Below are 21944 nucleotides of genomic sequence, written 5' to 3'. Positions count from 1 at the left end.
TGTCAATAATTCAACTATGACCTTTGACCGTGGGTTTGAAACTGGGTAAAACCCATCTGTGGGGAAAGCCCAGCATTTCTGTTTGTTCCGAGCTATAAAGGGAACACTATTTCGTCCTTAGAATTAAACTACAGAAGCCAGATGACTTCTGTGGTATTTTGAGGCAAAGGACAGCCGACTGATTTGTCGAAATGTGGAGGAAACGTGAGAAAATTTGTGCCTCGGGATACCCGGAAGTAAAGTAACGCTGTAACTGTTTTCCCGCCAGAACTTGACGCGAAACTAACGTTCAGTTTGTGGTATATTGTCTTTAATTTTGCATCACACCGGTCATCTAGGAGCACATCAAAGAAGGTAAGGGTTCACACTGAATATAATTCACATTACTACGGTTGTATTTCAGGTACATTGTATTTAAAAAAATAATTTTTGGTAACTGGGAGCTATATATGCCCAAGCGGCCTTACCTTATAATTCGGGGGTACAAAGAAAGAAATTCTCAGATGTAACTGTTAGTCCGTAAGAATTAGCCCAAACAATAGACCAATGTATAAGAATGTAACAGTTTTACCCCAACCAAGGGATGTTGTTTGGACAGTATACCAAACAAGAACAAGAACAGTTATCACGGCTAGATAATACTATGTCTTGATTATGATAACAATATGTCCTAGTGGTACTAAAGTGAGTGACGTTAATGACATGGTTGACATTGGGGAGACACACACTCCGGTATATTGTCAGTAAAGGCAGCACGCTTACAGCAGTGTTGATGAAGCGATAACGTTACATATTTTATTATTAAACTTTTTTGTAGGAAGATAAGGAGAAGTCAAGATGGCCGAAGCAGGACAAGGTCTGGATCCAACTATGGTCAACCCAGGTGTAGAAGAAGATGTGGATATTTATACTAGTACAAGCTCCACAACTAGCACTGCACAAGGTATGCTCAAATTTCAACCACTTAACGCCCGGACAGACTCTTACAAACATTCATTCTTCCCCCGCACCATACCCGAGTGGAACGCCCTGCCTGGCGCGGTTGTTACGGCTCCCACCGTTGAGTCATTCCACGCCAGGCTGGAGGCCTGCCCGCCTTAGCCTGGGAACTCCTCCGCCCCTACTTTGCCCCTCGCTGGGTTATTTGGGGGTAGTCGAAGTTGAAGTTGAAGTATGGCAACAACTGCTAAATCTAGAACTTGTAGAAGAGTTGTAACTGTTGTCATCATCAATTTATGTACAACACTAATAAAGATTTAATGATTCAGTTTGAAGTTAAATTTTAAGGGACTCATATTCATTTATTCAATCTTGACTGTAAACAAGAGAGACAACCCCAGTCATGACATTGTCAAAGATTGCTGTTGTATGGACTCGTATCCACGTGTTTTATTACAGACTTGACATATTTGATATTCTAAATATTCATTTGTACTCTCCTTTTACAGAAAATGAGGATTTGCCAAGTCAACAACAACAACAACCAAGTCCCCTCCCCTTAGAGTTAGTGCAGTATCGGGATGCCATCAACCAACGCTATGAAAGACAGGTGTGTCAGCAGCAACCCTTAGCGTACGACAAAGAATTCATCTTGGATGTGGAAGATACATTTACCACAATAGACTATCTTCCTTACAATGCTCGGCGCCAAGCTTTTGATCGACAACCTCTAGAATCCATTGCGGACATTTTCAATGCAACTTTCAATCCCAGCTGTGCCAATCCCTCACGAATCCTGCTATGGGGGGCCCCTGGAATTGGGAAGACCACGCTTATTGCAAAGCTATTGACTGAATGGAACAAACGAGATGTAGAAGTCTTACAGCGCTTTGACTTTGTGTTTGCTATTGCCTTGAGGAAGGTTGAGAGGACACAGTCTCTTTTGGACTGCATCTTTGATCAGCTAATGCCTGAAGATGACGTGCACATGAAGCAAGTCCTGGAAAACTATCTTCACAGAAGCAACAGAGTCTTGATCATCCTGGATGGCTATGATGAACTTACATTGCAACTAGACAAAGATCACGACATCATGAAGCTCCTCACAGGCAGATTGTTTCCCAAAGCCTCCATCCTTGTCACCACAAGACCAACATGCACCTCGGATGTCATCTCAAAGATGAAGCCAGACACCCGCGTCGAGATCTTGGGCTTCAGTCCAGACAACGTCAAGAGCTACATCTTGAAGTTTTTCAAAGAACAGCCAACTAAAGGAGAAGAACTGCTGAAGAAGATTGGCCCAACCCTCCTGAGTGCAGGAATCTTCTCAGTACCCATCCTACTTCTCCAAGTCTGCTTGCTGTGGGAAGACAACAAGAATGTGATACTCAGTGACAAAATCTGCCTTCTCTACAACCAGGTGGTGACCTGTCTTGTGCAACGCTACGGTGCAAAAGACAAGAACCCTGTCCCTGTAGAAGACGTGCAAACACTCATCCGTGCACTGGAAAAACTGGCCTTTGAATGCCTGTTGAAGGAAAAAGCAGTCACAGTGTTTAATCAGGAAGATGTATTCAAGTACTGTGGAGAACACTTCACAATTCTGGTGCAGTTGGGCTTGTTGAAGGAACAGAAAAGCCCATCCAGGACAAATCCTGTTGTCCAGTACTCATTTTCCCACAAGACCATGCAAGAGTACTTTGCTGCGCAGTACCTAGCAGAGAGGTTCACAATAGAGGAGGCCGCGAAGGGGGAAATGTTGCAGTATTATTTCCCAACAGCCAGGAAAGTCCAGACACTCGGCGAAGTTCTCATCTTCTTGTGTGGAAAGTTGGGAGACAAGTCAAAATTTGTCCTACATCATCTACTCGACATCCACAGCACACCTAATGTACATCTTGTGGAGGAAGAGTTCTACAACTTCTTTGCCACAGGAAAGTCCAGGAAAGATTGGGACAAGGACCTCAAGTTGGAGGACTTCGCAAGTGCAGAAGATCTGACGCATCAGTTCACGGGCCAGTGGAACGACTACCCCCACGTGCTGCTGACATATCAGAGCTACATCGTGTTGTACCTCCTCTGCTGTCACGAGAGTGGCCTCACAGCTCAGTTTGCTGAGCAGGTGTTTCTGAGGAACACCATCCAGTTCTCAGGTGCTAGTCCGAGGGTGTACAGCGTGGTATCTCACATGATAGATGAAGAAAGCGAGAAGATCAAGAAGATGGAACACCTCCGTCTGGTCAACACGCAGAACTACGTCCTCGGCCTAACTCTCGAGATGCTGGACAAGTTGTCGGGTCTGACCGAACTGAACCTGCGCCAGTCGCGACTGGGTAGACACCTACCAACGTGCACGATCCCTAGGAGGCTTGAACTACGGTTCAAGTACAGAAGAATCCTGAAGACGTCTGAAGACGACTTGGCCAAGGCACCTGCTCTCCTAGCCAGGCAGCTACCCCTCTTGAGATCGCTGAAAAAGCTGGTCATTTCTTGGAATGATCTCGGACCAGAAGACATGAAGGAACTCCTTCCAGCCATGAAGGAACTGAGGAACCTTGAAGAATTGTTCCTGTCTGGAAACGACCTTGGTGGCCTCGGAAAGGACGTTGCTGACCTGGTAGCCTTCCTTCCCAAGTTGAAAGTCTTCAAGGTCTACTTCTGCCAACTCACCTTTGCAGAGATCCAGATGATAGGTACATATGTATGTGTACTTAAAAATGTTAGTAGCTTTAACCACCTGTGGACTTGTTCATAGGACATACAGTGAAATCTCGTAATCTTCTGTTATGGGTAACTTCCACACACTAGTACTGATACAGCTCAAATTTGGCTTAACTATCCTTTTCCAGTTTTTCCAGTTCAATGACAGAAATTAAACTTTGAACTCAAGGCACCCTATTTTCATGATATTCATAATTCTCTCACAGCCACAGGAGAACACATGCGACCCAACCAAATGATGGATGACGAATGGCGGTCCTCATCAGATTGACGGACCACCATTTGAATGATTGTGTGCATGTCCATGATGCGCATGTGAGACTAAACTGTTCTTTCAAATTGTTCATTTCCCCCCAGCATCCAGTCTTACTGACAACTGTCCAGACCTGGAGCTGTTTGACTTCCAGTTGAACCCCATCCAGTCTGATGAGTCCATCTGGATTGGAGAGAGAGAGATGGACACAGTCAAGGCTGCACTCAGGGACCAGGTGTTCGTACCATCTGGGGCAAGAAAACTTCCTCCAACTCAACAAGGGCCTTGAGTATTGTAAGGTAACCACATTCCAGGTAGACTGTTTGCAGTGATTTTATTTTGTGCCGAAAGAGTTTTCTTGAAAACTTTTCCATGTATATAGACTTGTATAAAACTCAAATTACTTGTATAAAACTCAAATTGAGTTGCCAGATTTTAACTATGAATGATGTACAGTATGTTACTCCATAGGTCCTTTGCTTGAAATTGTCAAGAAGCTGGAAGTAATTAGTTTAATGATAATTGTTGGGTCCAATGTGATATTTATCATGATAAACTGTTACAATGTTGAGATATGATGCAGGCTATTAGCTAGCAGGGCATCAGGGTGTCTTTCGGAAGAAAACAAAGAAATTAGATGCCCACCTTTTGTAGGGGAAATCCTGTTACCCTGGTAATTACATACACATGTACATGCGTTCCCCCCACTCACTGCCACTGTTGCTTTTCCTCATACTGGGACAGCATGTAAATTGATTGATATGCAAAGCTACCAGGTACAACATGTAACTGTTAATCCATAGATCCCCCCAAAATATTTTGGGATGCCCTGTCTATAAACCAAGCAAATAGCTTGATATGATGTACTTTTGATAACTAACTAGATGTATATATAGAAATTGTGTTTTGTCACTAAGTGCACTTAAACATACCAATCATGATATTAAATTCTGAATGTTGACATATCATCATGATTAAAGCACATCAATTGGACCAAATTTCTTAGAATTCCAGGTAAATGCTAAATGTGAGCATTGTAAACTGCATTTGTACGAAATAGATTTCAAATTGGTTTCTTTTGAAAAAATAGAAATGGTCACAGAAATGTTGTACGGCAGGTTCATTTTAGTCCTTGGATGATTGTTTCATTATCCATTGTTTGCTGTGAACAATCAGCCTATTGTGGGAACCTGTATGGATGGAGAGGTAGTTTTACATGTTTTACACAGTCAGTAATTGTTTACAAATGATTTCTACATTATACAATGAAACTTATAGAAATTTGCATGGGACTTAACTGTAGTGCACAGTAACTTTTTAAATGTGAAAAACAAAAACAAAAAATATTGTGTTGGCTAACTTATTGTAAGTCACAATAAGAAATGATAGTAATGCCAAGAGGCATTGCTGTTATTTGTCACTATTGACACAGGTATGGTTAAGGTCTGTGGTGTGTTGTTTTAATTGTAAATAGTATGGAATGGAAAATATTTGACTCTATTCGGTGTATTCCTATATTATGTCAAGTTTTGTGAAATGCACTTTAAAGAGTTTAACCTCATTGATGCTATTTCATGTTTAAGACACACAAAAATCAAACTCTAAGTATTTCCGATATGTATGTCCTCCTGTGTGATATATCGTCATGTATAAAAAAAAAACTATCATAAAAATTAGTGGAATGTAGGATAGATATTTTCAGATATGGGAGAGTGTATTTATAGAAAAAAGATCTCTGTAAATGTTTGTGGCGTCAGTTTTATTTATATGTACATGCAGGGCAGTGTTCTTATATATTTGTAATTCAAGCTAAGCCTTTTGTTCTAACGTTAAATGTAATCTGCTATTTCAGTGCAGGCTGGCTGGCTGTAAATTGATTTCTATTTCCTGGTCTCTGTATTTTGTTGTGTTTTGCTTCAACTCTAGTACAAGAGTGGCCAACAGTATTTTGTTGTTTTTTAATAAGGAAATGTTCATACTGTCTGGTAGAGGAGAATATACATGTTGACTGAGATTCAAGTAGCTAAGAGTCTTAATACAGAAGTCCCGTAGAAATTCAATTTGCTGCTCAAGGCCAAGCAATGCAACCATGTGTAGTGTAGTACATGCCCCATAATGTAACAACAACATGCAACATTACCTGAGTTTTTCTCATCCCATAAGTATGTATGAATGGTCATCTGAAGTATCTGTTTCAGATTGTTATACAAAGATTAAAGCTATCTCTAAAATCATATACAGACAGGCAAACTGGACAAAAAGTCTCTGTGAGTGAGCTCTGTGTCTTGCATTAAAAAGAATTTTAGATAAGGATCTGATGATATTTAGATATATAACTTTCTTTTTAATTATCATGTGACATCTTTGAAAACTTATCAAGTCTGAAAACTTGGTCCTCAAACCATAGAAAAAGAAAATAAGTCCTCAGATCCAGCTTTTTTAAAGCTTTAGTTACTGTTTTGAGCACAGCAACAATGGAGCAAACTTGTCTAATCAAGGAGGTTCTCAGACTTTGAAGGCCACATCAATTTAATGTTTTGGTTCTTTAATTTGCCCCCTTTGTTTTGGATACTTTCAAAAAAAATACATGGACTCTTCAGTAACCCTGATTTGCTGGGATTTGAAAGAAAATCAAGATTGTGAGAAATTCAAGGATTCAGTCAGGTAACATGATAAGTGATTATATATCAATCTCCAAATTCTTATTCTTGGTACATGTACTTGCCCTTGAGCTTGTCCTCCAAGTTTTCTAATACCTTCATATATAAACAATTGTTCCATTATGTCACAAGTTCATTTGTACACATTTCTAGTTTGAATTGTAACGTTATATCTTTCTATTGTGTTTACTAGTATGCAATATGTTAGCATGGGGCCGTCTACCAAAGAATGCCTGTGTTGTTGTTTTCATTTTGCCTGCCATTTTGCCAAAAACTCATAACAAAGAAACTTTTCAACCTTTATAACTCTGAAGTATTGATTACAGAGTTTGGCAGCAGAGAGAAGTTTGAATACATGTACATTGTTGTGGGCTGAGGAATGATTTACAGTGCAATAACCTCAGATGGTATAAATGGCATGGCCTACATTGTCTATGTACCGGTACCTCCAAGGGAGCTCGAGGTTTCCCAACACACTTCTACTCCTTCATTCAACTCTCTACATACTGCCTGTTTGTCTTCCTCCTCAATACAGGTAGACTCTCCCCTCTCGACTAAATTCAGTTGGAAATCAAACAGCTCCAGGTTCGGGCAGTGTTGTTGGAGACTGGATGCTGGTGAAACAACACAACACAATCATTATTATTATCTGTAGCACATGTACAAAAATTCTTCAATATCGGTACTGTCAACTCCAAACCTCAAGCTGGCTTGATGTGGCTGCACAAAGTTGGATAGTATTTTGTGATTACTAATTTGAATAAAAGAATAAAATGCATATCTGTACCAAATCTTTTGCAAGGGTGTCAGAAAGAGAAATTGGATGTTTTCTTACTTTGCCCATTAAGGCTTACACCAAGTTTACAAATCTATAAAATTAGTATCAACCTTTATGATGATGGAATTCGAATTATCAAAAAAAAATGTTGCCTAGACATGTAAGCTTGCTAAATGTATCTCACTGACCTATTTCCTTGAGTTCCTCCAAATACAGTTGACAGAAGAACACTTTGAAGACTTTCAACTGGGGTAGAGAAGCCACGAGCTCCGCAACATCCTTGCCAAGGTCGGTCAGGTCATTTCCGGAGAGGAAGACCTCCTCAAGGTCATTTAACTGTCTGATGGCGGGGAAGAGTTGTTTCATGTCTTCTGGACCAAGGTCATTCCAGGAGATGACAAACTTCTTTAACAATCTTAAGGATGGGAGATACTCGGCCAACAGGCTGGGTGCTTTTGCTGCATCGTTTACAACAAAATTTGATTTTTGCCTTGTCAGCAACTTTCGCTTCAGCCTGTCAGGTGTGGTACAGCTGACTTCTCGCTGTCCCAGTCGTGACTGTCGCAGGTTCAGCTCGGTGAGATTGGACAGCTGATGCAGCTGTTCAAGGACACTTCCAAGGACATAGTGCTGTGTATTCACCAAACGGAGCTGCTCGACCTTCTTCCTACCATCTGTTATGACACGTGACAGCACGCTGTACAGTCTTGGGTTAGCACCTGAAAACTGGATGGCATTTCTCTTGAACAGTACTTTGGCAAACTCTTCTGTGAGCCCACTCTCATAGCAGCACAGCAAGAACACTTCCATGCTATTCTGATAGATGCAAAGCTTGTGTGGATAGTCATTCCACTGGCCTAGGCATGGCAGCTCTACTTCATGGCCTTCATTGTCAGTGACCCCCTTCAATGTAATGTCAGTCTCCCATTTTTTTATGGGCATTGTTGTCTTGAAGAAGGTGTAGAACTCTTCCTCCAATTGCTTGACATTGGACTCACTGTAGATGTCATCAAGGCGTGAACGGATGAATGTTGCATCTTGTCCGAGCCTTCCACAGGTAAACACTAATAAGTTGTCAAGCTGGAGGACACTCCACAGATTCGGAAAGCAGTGGCAAAGTGTTTCTTTCCTAGCCGCACTGTCTTGACTCTTAAGTTTGTTTGCAAGGTGTCTTCCTGCAAAATACTCCTGCATGGTCTTGTGTGAGAACGAGAACTGATTGGCAGGGTTCAGCTTGGATACGTTTTTCTGCATCAGTAAGAGTCCCAAGTGGACAGGAGCTTCATGGCCAGTCTTGCAGTACTTGTGCACATCTTCTTCACTAAAGAGGAGGGTGTTCTTTAGCAAACTGTCAAATGCCAGCTCTCCTAGTGACGACAGTGTCTGTTCAATTACTCCTGAACTTTGGGGGTTTGCACCTTTTGTAAGGTACCTTTTTACCAGGCAGTCTATCAGCTGGTCATAAAGAGGGCAGACCTGGTCACTTACTGGGATGTTGCTATCCTCTTCCCAAAGAAGACAGGTCAGGACAAGGAGGAATGGCACTGACAGGATCCCTGTGTACAGTACTGTGGGGCTGATCCTCTGCAGTAAAGCATCGCCTTGCTCTTTCCTTTTGACAACATTGCTGAACCAGTTACAGACAAAGGAAGCCATGTTGTCTGGACTGAAACCCACAATCTCCACCCTTGTATCATGGTCCATAAGTCGGGTAACATCAGCCAGACGTGTCGTTGTCGTTGTGACAACGACAGTGCTTTTCTGCAGAATCTTGTAATTGAGGAGATCGTAGATACTGTACGTACCGTGGGACTCCGCGACCTCAAACTCATCATACCCGTCTAGAATGATGAGAACTTTGTCATTGTCTTTGATGAACTCAAAGAGGTCATCTTGGGTAAAGCCTACATCATATGGTAACAGCTGGCTAAAGATGCAGTCAACTAATGATTGTGACTTCTTAACCTCTCGTAGGGCAAGCTCAAAAACCAGGTCATACTTCTTTAAGACTTCCGAAGTCCTATCTGTCCAGGACATCAACAGTTTTGCTAGAATGGTGGTCTTTCCTATCCCTGCTGCCCCCCATATCAAAATGTGCTGAGGATCTGGGCACTCTTCGCTACTATCAAATATGTCTGTTATGGATTGTAACGGTTGCCCTTTGAAATCGCTGCCGCTTTTCCTGTGTGCCAGTAGGTCTACACTGGTGAAGATTTTATGTACATCAACAGTATCTTCCTTATTCCATGGTACAACTTGGACTTTGCTACGTCTTTTTCTGTAGTGGTTCCTGAGAGCTTCTTGGCATTCCTCCAGTGGGAAGGGGTGTGAGGTTTGTGTGGAGTCACCTGAATGTGCATAAATCAAATTCATATATTTTATGAAGTCTCAAAATTAAACCTTAGGTTAGCTATTAGGTGTAGTCTAAAGTTTGTAAAATCATCTTATAGAGCAACATACGGTTATCATATACATGATGTACTAGATGTACAAGTACATCACTATGATAGCAGAGACTATTCACAAACCTGGCCAAGTTAGGTATTAGAAATTGAAGAAGAAAGAATTTATTAAACTCAGTGACCCCCTAGCAGTTCTCTTTGGAACTGCAATAACTTGTTTCTTTCCCCACTCAGAGATCTTTATGATCCTTTTTGACAAATTTTCCACAAACATAATTGTACCGAGTGCATAGTGCAAAGACTCAAAATAACATTTGCCCACACATTTCTAGAAAACAATTACTAATGACTCCTGTGTATTAAAGAAGACTTTTCAAAGTATATCAGAGTCAACATTCATGTTCGAATTACCTCTGGTACAATGAATATAGATATGACTGCATGCTTACCTTGTGACTGTGAGTTGGGTCCCTGGTTGATGGTAACTGATGAATTGTCCCCAGCTATCACAGAGATATTATGGTCACCCGTCACAGTGGCTTGCATATTAGTAGGCTTTGGAGCTAATAGAAAAGATTACAAGCATAAATAATAATAGTGAGTATTCTGTTTATATGTTGACTGAGCATGCATGTTTAGAAGGTATATTTTTTATAAATCACAAGGTTTTGCTATGGAGATAATCATCTTATTTCTTCATAGTAGTATCATCAATATTATTCATATCATGTCATGCATTCAATCGTTTTACAGGTTTTTGCTGACAGGCAGTCAAGGCTTTGCAGCTCAGCTATAGATAAGGACTATCATAGTAAAGGTCTAAGTGATAGTGGTACTTGTGGACTTGTAGTCAGGGATCTGAGTTGCTATATATGGAGGAACTTGACATACAAAGTAAAATTATACTGAACTTAAACAGTTTGGAGTGAAAGTGAAAGCAAGGAGGTTATGACCTCCTTGATGAAAGTGAAAGTCATCTCAAGCCAGTTTAGTTCAAGTGAACTCAATGAACAAATGATTGTGACAGAGAAGACAGATGTTATGTACAATATTTACATGGCCTCTGTACTGGGGAACTCTCCCAGCTCTTTTCCACAAGTACAATCAACATTAACAGTAGACCATGGCTTGATGTCCCATCCTAAAAAAACTGTGGCATGCATGTTGGGTGAGCGACAACAGCCAGGATTCGAACTCACAATTTCTTGGTCCAGAGGCAGGGTCACCAGCCACTGGACTACACATGCCACTCCAGTTATGCCCACCCCCACCCTGGGCCTTTTAAGATGAACACAGACAGGCGCATTTAAGTATCAAGAGTAGAGTAAACAAATTCCTTTGTCAAGTAAACACAATATCATTCATAGTGAAACCTCAAACCAACTACTCTGCAACGTTTATTCGACTGTCGCCTAAGATATGCATACAAATATCATTAATTGTGATGAATATTTTTATACCTGAGGTGTGGCTCAGGGCCATGGTAGCGGTGGGGGTGAAGTCACACTCGTAGCTGGGTTGGCAGGAATAAAAATCTGTATTTTCTCCCTTCTCGGTAGCCGCTCTGTTCTCAGTCTGTCGCCGGAGACCCACACCTTGACGTCACGACGCCATGGGAAACGGGGTCACACACGCTGGGCAGGGCTACACAAGTTGCTACAGGACGGAAAGCGACGCTATGCCTCAGATTCAACCGAGATACGGTTAGGTTTCTTGTCACAATGGCAACTTCGACTAGTTTAAACTCTATGTGAACCCACGCCAAGGAACAAAGGTGTCGAGTAACTATGGCGGGCGCGCCTCACTTCCGGGTTTGCACCTAGGTTCACGTGACCAGGCCCAATGCATGGACACGCCCCCATTGGGCATATTCGCATGTTGCGAAGGAATACAAGCATTGATGAATTAAATGATTTCAATCACAACTGATTTCATAGTACTGTACTATGACCCGAAACCGATATTCTCTATGATATGCTGCTATCATATCAAAATCTTATATCAATACTTTCGCTTTATTTTGGTAAGCCAGGTCACGTACACGTGACCTGTTAACGTAAAACAAGAGATGATGATACGTCATGAATCAGGCCTGTCCCTGGTGCTGAAAACCATCCGCAGCCTGATGAGTAGACCTATCCTTGGTGCTGACCTCACTATCCAGTTCACACACTAGTCTGATTAAATCGCGGCCCTGAAAGGAACCGTTACGGCTCTAGACAGCGATAGTTTTTACCTCGCAGACTGAATCGCAAACTATTGTAACATCGATCTCGTCCATCTCTACGTCATTTAGGCAGCACAAATCATCTCACCTTCACCACGATTAACCTTACATGATGATGTAACGTTGGTTAACATAAATTCGCGGGGTACTTAAATTCGCCATTTTTTGAAACGGTGTATTTTAGGGATATGTGCTAGATGCAAAATCAGTTATTACGCCAGCAATGCAAACCGGATAGACTAACATTCGATTTTGTGTTGGATTATAGTTTAAAATTTCCAATACGGATAGACTAACGTATTCAGAACACTGGCTGAAAAGCTTCGATAACCATGCATTAGAAGTTGGCGACCACAATACTCACGGCCGTTTCAGTAATGTAAATGCAGTACTTACAACATTCAAATATGAACTGAAGCGCCGACTATTAATTCATATCAGTACTGCAAAAAAACGTCACGTGGGACTATGGACTACAAACCCGGAAGTAAGAAGATGTCGGATCGGTACCGAAACATGGTTACTCTGTTCTGAAACTTTGGATTGACGACACGTCAAAACGATGATTACAAGTTAATGATACGATTAGCAAGCACTTTAATCGCTGCAGGTAAGCTTTAAGTTCGTTTTCACAGCGGTAATGTGAATATTCAAGGTGAATAGTTTACACGAGTGTGACGTGAAGCTACTGCACATATGAGTATACGTTACAGCTGTTCAAAATAATCGTTATCGTTTATGATATATCGTGCTGGTATTAAAGTTTTAGTGATTGCTATATATTCAGGTGGCTTTCACTGCCGATATATGATATGCATGGAAAATCTTCGTCTCATAGTTATGGGCCCAGGTACAATTTGTAAACTTTATATAACGTTATGGTTCTAGACATGTACAGACAGTGGATTGGGGAGGGGGGCACCTTATTTCTGAACTTTGTAACTTGTGAAAAATGTCTCAGTTTTTTTCAACACTACTTGAATCTGACCCATTCAAGCAACCATAAGAAATTCCATAAGTTTGATGGCAACGTATGTTGCATAAATAATAACATTTAACGTTACAATGAGAATGAAAATGTATGAAATTGATTTTTCCAGCATTTGGCAGACGACATGGGAAACTTGCTCTCCAAAAGACGTCAATCCGACAGAGACTCCTCGAGAGGAGGCAAAGAACCAAGGAGACAGGGCTCGCTATTCAGATCACTCAGGCCTAAGAAAAGCAAACATTCTAGTGGACTTAAGAAAGAGAGCAGACCTCCTAGTAGACTTAAGAAAGAACAGCCAGAGAACATTTTAACATCAGAAGACACTAGACCTCTAGCTGAAAGTACTCCAAAGCAACTTCATGATGCTCAAAAGAGTGACCACGCGGACATTAGTATTTGTAGTATAGATGAAGGTACGAGGATAACTGAGGTTAAGATTGTACATGATGCTGAAGACGGTAGTCACCAAGAGAGTATAGATGGCAAAGGTGAGAAAGATAAGAGCAGTGAGGATACAGGTGCAAGAAGAACTGATGTCATGCTACAAAATATGGCATGTAGTCCTCCAGACAGTGGTCTTGAGAGTACACATGATAACATGGGTCCTGGGAGTTCTACTAGAACTGCAACTGTTCCTGTATCAGTACATCAACCAGATGACCCTGGTGTCAGTAGCACAGCAGAACCAGGAATCAACACAATGGGAGATAAGCATCAAGAAGGTGTGTGCATTTTATTACTACTTATTGGTAATATTTATTACACAATGCAGCTGCCAGTGTAAATCTCAAGGGGGGTGAATGAGTGTAACTCAACATGTGATTTGGCAAGCATAGAGGGGGAAAGGACTTTCTTGCACAAGAATTGCAATACTGGATATAATGTATGGTAACTTTAACATACTACATAGAAGTTTAACTATTGCTAAAATGACAATTGTAAAGAAGTAAATCTACTTTTACATGTGCAGTCAGGACTCGAAAAGCAGTACAGAGTACAGAGAGTTCCTCCAATGTGATTCAAGATACCAAGCATGAAATATTCTACCCTGCAAAACCCTGTATTCTTAACTCCAATATAAGAACAAATCTGCAAGATGCAAGTGTGTATGCATGTAGTGCACTGTATCATGTATAAGTATTTTGTTGAAATAAAAAAATAGTCACTTTTTCATAATGTTGTATCACAATCTGTTTTATTAGAATCTACCTGGGAGGCTCCCAACAGACAGGTGAATACTACCGTGACTGGTGACCATAATATCACGGTGACAACTGGAGACAACTCAGAAGTTAACATCTACCAGTATTCCAACTCATACTCACAAGGTAAGCATGTACATGTTACATCCAGGAAGGAGGTACACCTCAGATGGGGGTACTGTTTTTGGTTGTGTTTGTGTGTTTGCACCTTTGACTCAAAATCCTTTTGATGGATTTGTATGAATTTTGGCTTATACATGTATTCTGACTTTTTACTCTTTTCTCTTTCAATTGTCCAGACTCAGGAATCACCACAGCAAACAAGCCCTTCCCACTGGAGAAGTGTCAAGACACCCTCAAGAACCACTACAGAAAAAGGCGTGGCAAAATTCAGCTACTGCCATGGAACAAGGATGATACCATTAATGTAGATGATATTTTCACCAGCGTAGATCTGATGGTTCATAACAAATGTGGCACCAGCAGAGACTTCAAAAGAAAGCCAGTGGAATCTATAGAGGACATATTAAGTAGTAGAGAAGACTGTCCAAATCCTAAGCACATTTTGATATGGGGGGCAGCAGGGATAGGAAAGACCACCATTCTAGCAAAACTGTTGCAAGTCTGGACAAATGAGTCTTCAGAAGCCTTGAAGAAGTATGACCTAGTTTTTGAGATTGCCCTGCGACAGGTTAAAAAGTCACAATCATTAGTAGACTGTATCTTTGACCAGCTGCTACCATATGATGTAGACTTTACCAAAGATGACCTCTCAGGGTTCATCAAAGACAATGACAAAGTTCTCATTATTCTAGATGGGTATGATGAGTTTGAAATAGAGGAGTCAGGGGAAATCTACAGTCTTCTCAACTACAATATACTGCAGAAAAGCACTGTTGTGGTCACCACAAGACCAACACACATCTCTGATGCTATCGGTCTCATGGACCCAGACACAAGGGTGGAGATTGTGGGGTTTAGTCCAGATAATGTTGTTTCCTTTGTCCGTAACTGGTTCAACAACAACCCAGAGCAAGGACAGGCACTGGTACAGAGGATCACCCCCACAGTTCTGTATACAGAGATCCTGTCCGTGCCTTTCCTTCTTGTCCTGACTTGTCTTCTTTGGGAAGAAGATAGCAACATTCCAGTAAGTGACCAGGTCTGCCCTCTTTATGATCAACTCATAGACTACCTTGTAAAAAGGTACCGGACAAAAGACACAAGCCCCCAAACTGCAAAAGAGATTGAGCAGACACTGTCATCACTAGGAGAGTTAGCGTTTGACGGTTTGCTAAAGAACACCCTCCTCTTCAGTGAAGAAGATGTGCACAAGTACTGTAAGACAGGCCATGAAGCTCCAGTCCACTTGGGCCTCTTGTTTATGCAGAAGAACTCATCCAAGCTGAACCCTGCCAACCAATTTTCATTCTCACACAAGACCATGCAGGAGTATTTTGCAGGAAGACATCTTGCCGGCAAACTTGAAAGTCAAGATGACGCAGCAAAGAAAGACACACTCTGTAGCTGCTTTCCGGATCTGAAGAGTGTCCTGCAGCTTAATAACTTGTTAGTGTTCACTTGTGGAAGACTCAGGCAAGATGCAAGATTCATCCTTTCACACCTTGATGATATCTTCAGCCATTCCAATGTAAAACACCTCGAGGAAGAATTCTACACCTTCTTCTACAGAGCAAGGTTCCGAAAGAGATGGAACACGGACATGAATTTGGACGGCTTCTCAGACAACGAAGGCAGAGAGGTAGAACTGCAGTGTGTGGGGCAGTGGAACGACTATCCACATGAACTTCTCATCTACCAAAACAGCATGGAAGCTTTCTTGCTATGCTGCTATGAGAGTGGGCACACAGAACAATTTGCCAAAGTAATGTTCAAGAGAAATACTGTCCAATTCTCAGGTGCTAACCCAAGACTGTACAGCGTGCTATCACATGCAATAGTAGATGGTAAGAAGAAGGTCGAGCAGCTCCGTTTGGTGAACACACAGTACTTTGTCCTTGGCAGTGTCCTTAAACAGCTGCATCAGCTGTCCAACCTCACTGAGCTGAACCTGCGACAGTCACGACTGGGACAGCAAGAAGTCAACTGCACCACGTCTATCAGGCTGAATCGAAAGTTGACAAAAAGACAGCTATTAAAACAAGTGGATGAGGTGTACGTTGAAAAAGCACCCAGTCTGTTGGCCAAGTATCTTCCATCCTTAAGATTGTTAAAGAAGTTTGTCCTCTCCTGGAATGACCTTGGACCAGAGGACATAAAACAACTGCTTCCCGCCATCAGACAGTTAAATGACCTTGAGGAACTCTTCCTCTCCGGAAATGACCTGACCGACCTTGGCAAGGATGTTGCAGAGCTGGTGACTTCTCTACCCAAGTTGGAAGTCTTCAAAGTGTTCTTCTGCCAACTGTGCTTGGAGGAACTCTTGGAAATAGGTACTGTTTGGTGTTTGATCCTTGATGGATTCAGCGTGCAAAAAGTGAATATATGTAACGTTACTTTCAATAGATTTTTTTATTTATATGACCAATAAATCACACTACAGAGCCTTTGATTTTTCTAGCTTTATCAACTTGTTCACAGCTCTCTTGGCTTATCTTTATATAATTTTCAATCAATTCACAATTTTCTTCAAAACATTGTGTTAATCTTTATAACGCTAGTTTACCTTACTCTCAAAGCAGATGTCCCATTTTCTTTATGTGGCCAAGCCATACGTATGGCTTGGAGACACAAAGAAAACTGGACAAAATAGAAAGCCCGACAAAAACGTCTAAAATCACGTCAAAAACTAGCCGGAGCCATTCCTCTGTTTTAAGTTTTCCTTAACTGTCACAAGTAACATAAGTAACATGGTATACATATACAAAACGTGTTACTTGAAACATGTTCAATTTGTAAATCATTATTCATGTCCCTTTTGATCTAGGTCTACATTAAATGACTGAGGCTTTTCTTTGGCTAATAAGATACCAATATGAGAGTAGAGGGACCGATGAGGCCACATAATAACAATGAGTTGTCTCTTGTGTTTTGTCTCCACAGCATCCAGTCTCCGACAACACTGTCCAAACTTGAAGCAGGTGGATTACCAGTTGAACCTAGTCCGGAGGGGAGAGTCCCGCTGTATTGGAGAGGAAGAGAGAGAGACGGTCCGTGCTAAGTTGAAAGAAGGAGTGAAAGTGTGTTGGGAACACCAGGAACCACTAGGCTAGACTAGCCTCCTTCGCAGACTTCTTGGAGCACCGGGAGCGCTGATTTGCGATTGGGCTAAGGCTCTAATGCTGCCAGAGAGGGTGGTTAAACTCCCTCGGCGGCAAAACTCCCTCTGCCGGCATTAGAGACCCAAAACAAATGCTGCCGCTCCAAGAGGTCTGCGATGTAGGCTAAAGCTAGACAATGTTGAGGCACACATGGTGTGTTTTGCAGGGTTTGATTCCATATAATAACCTTTTTTGTATGTAGCAGCATTTTTGCAATGGATTGAATAAAAAAAGGTAAAGGTAGTCCCATGGCCTTTTGATGCATCAGGGCAGTGCGTTTGTATCCACTGTGTCTAGAACAAGGTATTGGAAGGCGGAGCCCATCCCTCTCCTTCCACCGCCTTCTACCTCCCCAACTGAAGTCAGGTACCCATTTTAACACCTGGGTGGAGTGAGGAAAGTCATGTTAAGTGCCTTACTCTCGAACACAATGTCTAACCAGGAATGCCTTGAATTGAACCCGTGACCTCTTGACCTCTTGTTCGCTACCCTAGTCACTTGGCCATTCGACGCCACTAATAAATGCATTTGTATGTGGTAGTATTTTTGTAATGGCTTCACAGGTAATACCTGTCTTCAAGTCAGCCATTTTGACACAAAAACTCCACAACTTACTATCCCTTACTTGTGAACTTCCATAATTGAATCAGACTATTTCTGCTTGTTATTGACAGTCGATGAATTTTCTACCACTATGGAATATCAGTAACATCTTGTGGCAATTCAGTATGCTTGTGTATCTAAATGCATTTAAAGTCTTAGATTACATTGTACTTGTAGTTTGTACATATTGACCTGGCTGTGAAGACAGTATGTATCTATATAATATGTACAGTTTCTACCTTAGAATTTAAGCATGCTTCACTGTGTTGACTGTCGATCTCTGTAAAAGTAGGTAAAACCAATGATCCAATGTATATTTAAGTAATTTTTTGACTTTGCAATTAGTTCTTGTATTCTATCAGGGTTAGGTGCAGTCATTGCTTGTTACTAGTATTGTATATGGATATTCTTATGCAAGAAAAGGCACAAAGGTTTTTGACCTCCAATGCAATAAAAAAATCAGTGCTATTTATCAAACTTTGATTCAGTCCTTTGCTCACTGTGAAAGAAAGAAATTCAATATATTTAAGCAGAATATTCTACACCACTAGATCAATGTGCATTGTTACTATACGGTTTTCATCCCTGGTGCTCAACTTCTTGTACAACTAAGCAAGAAGAACCTTGCCTGAAATCCAACTATGTTAGCTATACCCGCCCTCTAACTTTGTCAACACAAAGGGAGTAGGCCTTGGGGTGGGTAAAGCGAACACGGTTGGATTTCAGCCTGTCCCTGGTGCTGAAAACCATATTCAATCTGGTGAGTAGTCCTGTCCTTGGTGCTGACCTCACTATCCACACACTAGCCTGGTAAAGTCGCGGCTCTCCAATGAACCGTTACGGCGCTGGACAGCAATATATTTCGCTACACAGACTAAATGGCAAACTCTTTAACGTAATATCTCCCATCTAAGTCATTTCGGGAGCTCAAGTCATGTTGAGACGTCATACTAATGAATCAAGAATCGAATCAGGTTCAAAAACTCGAAAGTTTCTAATGAACAAGAACTGTTCCTTTTCGATTCGTTCTCTCGAATAAAAATAAAAGATAAGGAACGGTATCTATTATAACTGGTGTTTTGAAGACGATTCCGTTCGGCGGATCGGGTAATTTTGTCAGGGTCGCGTGCCGGCGTCTCCTACCTAGTCCCCAAACGTTTCCCCGACCAGGAGAACTAGCAGAGGACGGCGGCGAAGTTTGGAGTCAGGTTTTGTAGGATTGGAAGCACTTTCTTCTACCATCGGCGCGGCTAGCCGCCCTTCAATACGACATAGTTGGCAGCTTTGCCCAGTTGAGACGGTAGACGTCTTAACTGAGACGTTAGATGTTGCAGAAGAGGCGATGGACTTCGCTACTGAGCCTCAAGACGTTGCGAAAGAAGCTGTGGACACTTAAACGAAGCGATAGACATGGATGTCTCGGATGACATGGATGAGATAGCAGACGTCTCAAATAATGAAGACGTCCCCGTTGAGACAGAGAAGGAAGTGTGTGTCATAAACAGGGAGGTTGACGTCTCAACTCAAGACGACCTTGTTGCTACCGATTTTGAGACTGACAAAGAAGAGGATGTAGACATTGACCACACGGAAAACTCTTCCTTGACGAGCGCAGGAGATGCTAGCCAAATAGCAGACGACGTTTTAAGAAGTTCTGAGGACTGCGAGTCATGGGATTCTTCATCAAGGTGAGGGATACGTTCTGGAGTCTAGATACCAATTAACTTTATTGGGGATTCTTCCATCTTGGGCCCGGTTTAACGTTAACATTACGTTACATAACGTTACGTTCGAGCCAAGCGTTTTCGAAAACACTTCCCGAATCGTGTTTCAAAAACGCCTTCAGAAAATTCATTTGAGGTGGGGCTTAATTTACTAGTGTCTTATGCAAAGCGTATGTCTGGAAACCAAACAATTCCTGGCATCGCACGAAGCAAGGAGGTTAAAACTATTTTAACCTCCTTGCACGAAGTAAGAGAACAATGATTTATTGGTTGCATAATCTATCTTGACCACTAGAGGTCGCTCTTTAGCCGAGTTAAAGTTTCACGAGAAAACCAACACGCGCATGCGTCACCATTTAACAAACATGGCGGCAAAATAAGCCTCCTCGCAGATTCAATTACGCATGCGCGGTGCGCAATGCATTGTGGTCCGGTCAAAGGTCAAGGTCCCTTCGCGTCCCTCGTGCAAATATGGCTGGCGTTCCGTCCACATCTACAGACACGGGGGATACAATAACGTTGGATCACTTCAAACTTTGGCACAAAGACCATTTGGTAGCGTATTTTATGAGAAAGAGGACTTCCAGTGACGGGAGACGTCAATCCTCCGAAGGCCCTGGCTTTTGGAGCTACAATAATGCGCGCTCCTTTGGTTCCGACTCCCCAGGAAGAACAACAAAAGAGGTACGCATTCTTTTTTCCTTGGTCTCGTGGCAAGTCCTACGTGCATTTTCGGTATATCTACATGTTCTGTGGTCGTTAAATTTATCCTTCGGCCTAACTCAACGACTGTATATAGGCAGCCGGCGGCGCATTGTACAGGGAACGGCCGGTCAAACTTTTAACTTTGCGTTGTACACCCAGGGCCCTAGGCCTATACCCTCTTAGTTCATAAGCCTCCTTCGCACACTGAACTCTAGGCGCACGTCGTTCACGCCACATGTATTAGAAGAGAAATATGGAGTTCACTTAACTGCACTTTTTACTGTCGTTGTGGCGATGATTTCTACATAGTCTTTGGTAGAGAGATTATCATACTTATTTTATTTCTTCTTGTGTTTTGTTTAGATGTGAAGACTACAGATCTCTGTTGACCATTGACGGCAAGAAACTCCCCGACCCGCTAGTAGACCTGAAAAGTGGGTGGAAAAAAAGAGGAAGAAGGGATGCAGCACTGGCCTCCAACCATGTATGCAGATATGGCGGAATACCTGGTAGCAAGTGGGGAGGTTGATCTACGGAAGAGACTTATGGGTGACTACAAAGACGGGAAAGCCTTAGTTTTCGTGCTTTGACGCTAGCTTCATCCATTTTGTACCACCCTATTAGTGACGAGTGAGATGTGTGCTTTGTGAAGTCAGCTAGTGCCAGATCACAGGAGAAACGATGAGGCACATCAAGTATGGGTTGCACTACCACTGTGGCACTACAGAAGTCTACTGGTAAAATCCGGACAGCTTATTGCTCCTGTTTTGCTGGGTGATAATAATATCGTCGAGCTGTATATTTGGACAATGCAAGTAATTGAATAGTGTACAAAGTAGTTTACTAACATATCTGAATGTATTGTAAAGCATGTACATGTATATGTGTCATACTAATAAATGCTTTATTGACTGCTTTTACAATTTGTTGCTTGTAAAGTGCATTTTGGACCATTTCAGCCATTACAATAAAAGTACTGCATCATCACATGTAATTATTTTCCTAGACTGCATGGCAAGAAGCGCTCTAGAAGTAGATACTTACATGTACATTTTCCTTTCATTTTCAATTGATAATATAAATCATGATTTCTTACAAACACAAGAAGTAGTACATAGTACTCAGACTTTCCTTTATGTTTTTTCCAGCTTGGGATACTCGTGCAATGATGTCGCATGGGTTCTATTCAAGATGGACCATGCATGGACAGAAGGCATAACAAACAAGTCCTGCCCATCAAAACCTACAGAATGGCCACAGCCTAAGAAGGGTGGAAGCACAGATGCCAAAAAGATCTAGTCTCCAAGCAGACCTACGGGTTGGCAAAGACCGTATCCAACAGGCAGAAGGAGTTTTTATAGCCAACCCAAGTCTCATAGCCAAACCAAAATTGGGTTTGGCTATGAGACTTGGGTTGGCTAAAAAAACTCCTTCTGCCTGTTGGATACGGTCTTTGCC

General features: G+C 41.9%; 3 protein-coding genes and 1 long non-coding RNA gene across 6 annotated transcripts; 3 read left to right on the top strand and 1 right to left on the bottom strand.

Moving 5' to 3' along the window:
* Nucleotides 1-37: 37 nt before the first annotated feature.
* LOC136442075 (NACHT, LRR and PYD domains-containing protein 1b allele 5-like) lies at nt 38-6149 on the top strand. The gene is made up of 4 exons (XM_066438690.1): nt 38-354; nt 818-943; nt 1449-3632; nt 4018-6149. The coding sequence occupies exons 2-4, from the start codon at nt 838-840 to the stop codon at nt 4200-4202; spliced, it is 2475 nt and encodes an 824-aa protein (XP_066294787.1). The 5' UTR covers nt 38-354; nt 818-837; the 3' UTR covers nt 4203-6149.
* A 288-nt stretch (nt 6150-6437) lies between these two features.
* LOC136442074 (NLR family CARD domain-containing protein 4-like) lies at nt 6438-11545 on the bottom strand. Its single transcript, XM_066438689.1, has 4 exons — nt 11214-11545; nt 10203-10316; nt 7540-9699; nt 6438-7187 (listed from the first exon to the last, which is right to left on the bottom strand). The coding sequence occupies exons 1-4, from the start codon at nt 11233-11235 to the stop codon at nt 7006-7008; spliced, it is 2478 nt and encodes an 825-aa protein (XP_066294786.1). The 5' UTR covers nt 11236-11545; the 3' UTR covers nt 6438-7005.
* A 912-nt stretch (nt 11546-12457) lies between these two features.
* LOC136442070 (NLR family CARD domain-containing protein 4-like) lies at nt 12458-18526 on the top strand. 2 transcript variants are annotated; one of them, XM_066438685.1, is made up of 5 exons: nt 12458-12590; nt 13081-13693; nt 14174-14299; nt 14479-16626; nt 17237-18526. In XM_066438685.1, the coding sequence occupies exons 2-5, from the start codon at nt 13096-13098 to the stop codon at nt 17404-17406; spliced, it is 3042 nt and encodes a 1013-aa protein (XP_066294782.1). In that variant the 5' UTR covers nt 12458-12590; nt 13081-13095; the 3' UTR covers nt 17407-18526. The 2 variants fall into 2 exon arrangements, with proteins under 2 accessions (XP_066294782.1, XP_066294781.1); XM_066438684.1 differs by having other exon boundaries at nt 14473-16626.
* A 1642-nt stretch (nt 18527-20168) lies between these two features.
* On the top strand, nt 20169-21779 carry LOC136442087 (uncharacterized). 2 transcript variants are annotated; one of them, XR_010756956.1, is made up of 3 exons: nt 20169-20465; nt 20850-21260; nt 21635-21779. It is a non-coding gene; the product is annotated as an uncharacterized lncRNA (long non-coding RNA). The 2 variants fall into 2 exon arrangements; XR_010756957.1 differs by having other exon boundaries at nt 20170-20465; nt 20850-21223.
* The last annotated feature ends 165 nt before the right edge of the window (nt 21780-21944 follow it).

This window comes from Branchiostoma lanceolatum, chromosome 9 (genome assembly GCF_035083965.1).
Source record: "Branchiostoma lanceolatum isolate klBraLanc5 chromosome 9, klBraLanc5.hap2, whole genome shotgun sequence".
Classification (NCBI taxonomy): domain Eukaryota; kingdom Metazoa; phylum Chordata; class Leptocardii; order Amphioxiformes; family Branchiostomatidae; genus Branchiostoma; species Branchiostoma lanceolatum.
This window is presented reverse-complemented; position numbering and strand designations above follow the sequence as displayed.

Excerpts from the sequence above, each read along its gene's own strand:
- LOC136442075 (XM_066438690.1), top strand. The coding sequence starts at position 838 with ATGGCCGAAGCAGGACAAGGTCTGGATCCAACTATGGTCAACCCAGGT. Across the intron at positions 944-1,448 it reads CACAACTAGCACTGCACAAG|AAAATGAGGATTTGCCAAGT; the intron begins GTATGCTCAAAT and ends CTCCTTTTACAG. Across the intron at positions 3,633-4,017 it reads TGCAGAGATCCAGATGATAG|CATCCAGTCTTACTGACAAC; the intron begins GTACATATGTAT and ends ATTTCCCCCCAG.
- LOC136442070 (XM_066438684.1), top strand. The coding sequence starts at position 13,096 with ATGGGAAACTTGCTCTCCAAAAGACGTCAATCCGACAGAGACTCCTCG. Across the intron at positions 14,300-14,472 it reads TTCCAACTCATACTCACAAG|ACTCAGGAATCACCACAGCA; the intron begins GTAAGCATGTAC and ends TCAATTGTCCAG. Across the intron at positions 16,627-17,236 it reads GGAGGAACTCTTGGAAATAG|CATCCAGTCTCCGACAACAC; the intron begins GTACTGTTTGGT and ends TTGTCTCCACAG.
- LOC136442074 (XM_066438689.1), bottom strand. The coding sequence starts at position 11,235 with ATGGCCCTGAGCCACACCTCAG. Across the intron at positions 10,317-11,213 it reads GGCCCTGAGCCACACCTCAG|CTCCAAAGCCTACTAATATG; the intron begins GTATAAAAATAT and ends CTTTTCTATTAG. Across the intron at positions 7,188-7,539 it reads GGAGGAACTCAAGGAAATAG|CATCCAGTCTCCAACAACAC; the intron begins GTCAGTGAGATA and ends TTGTTTCACCAG.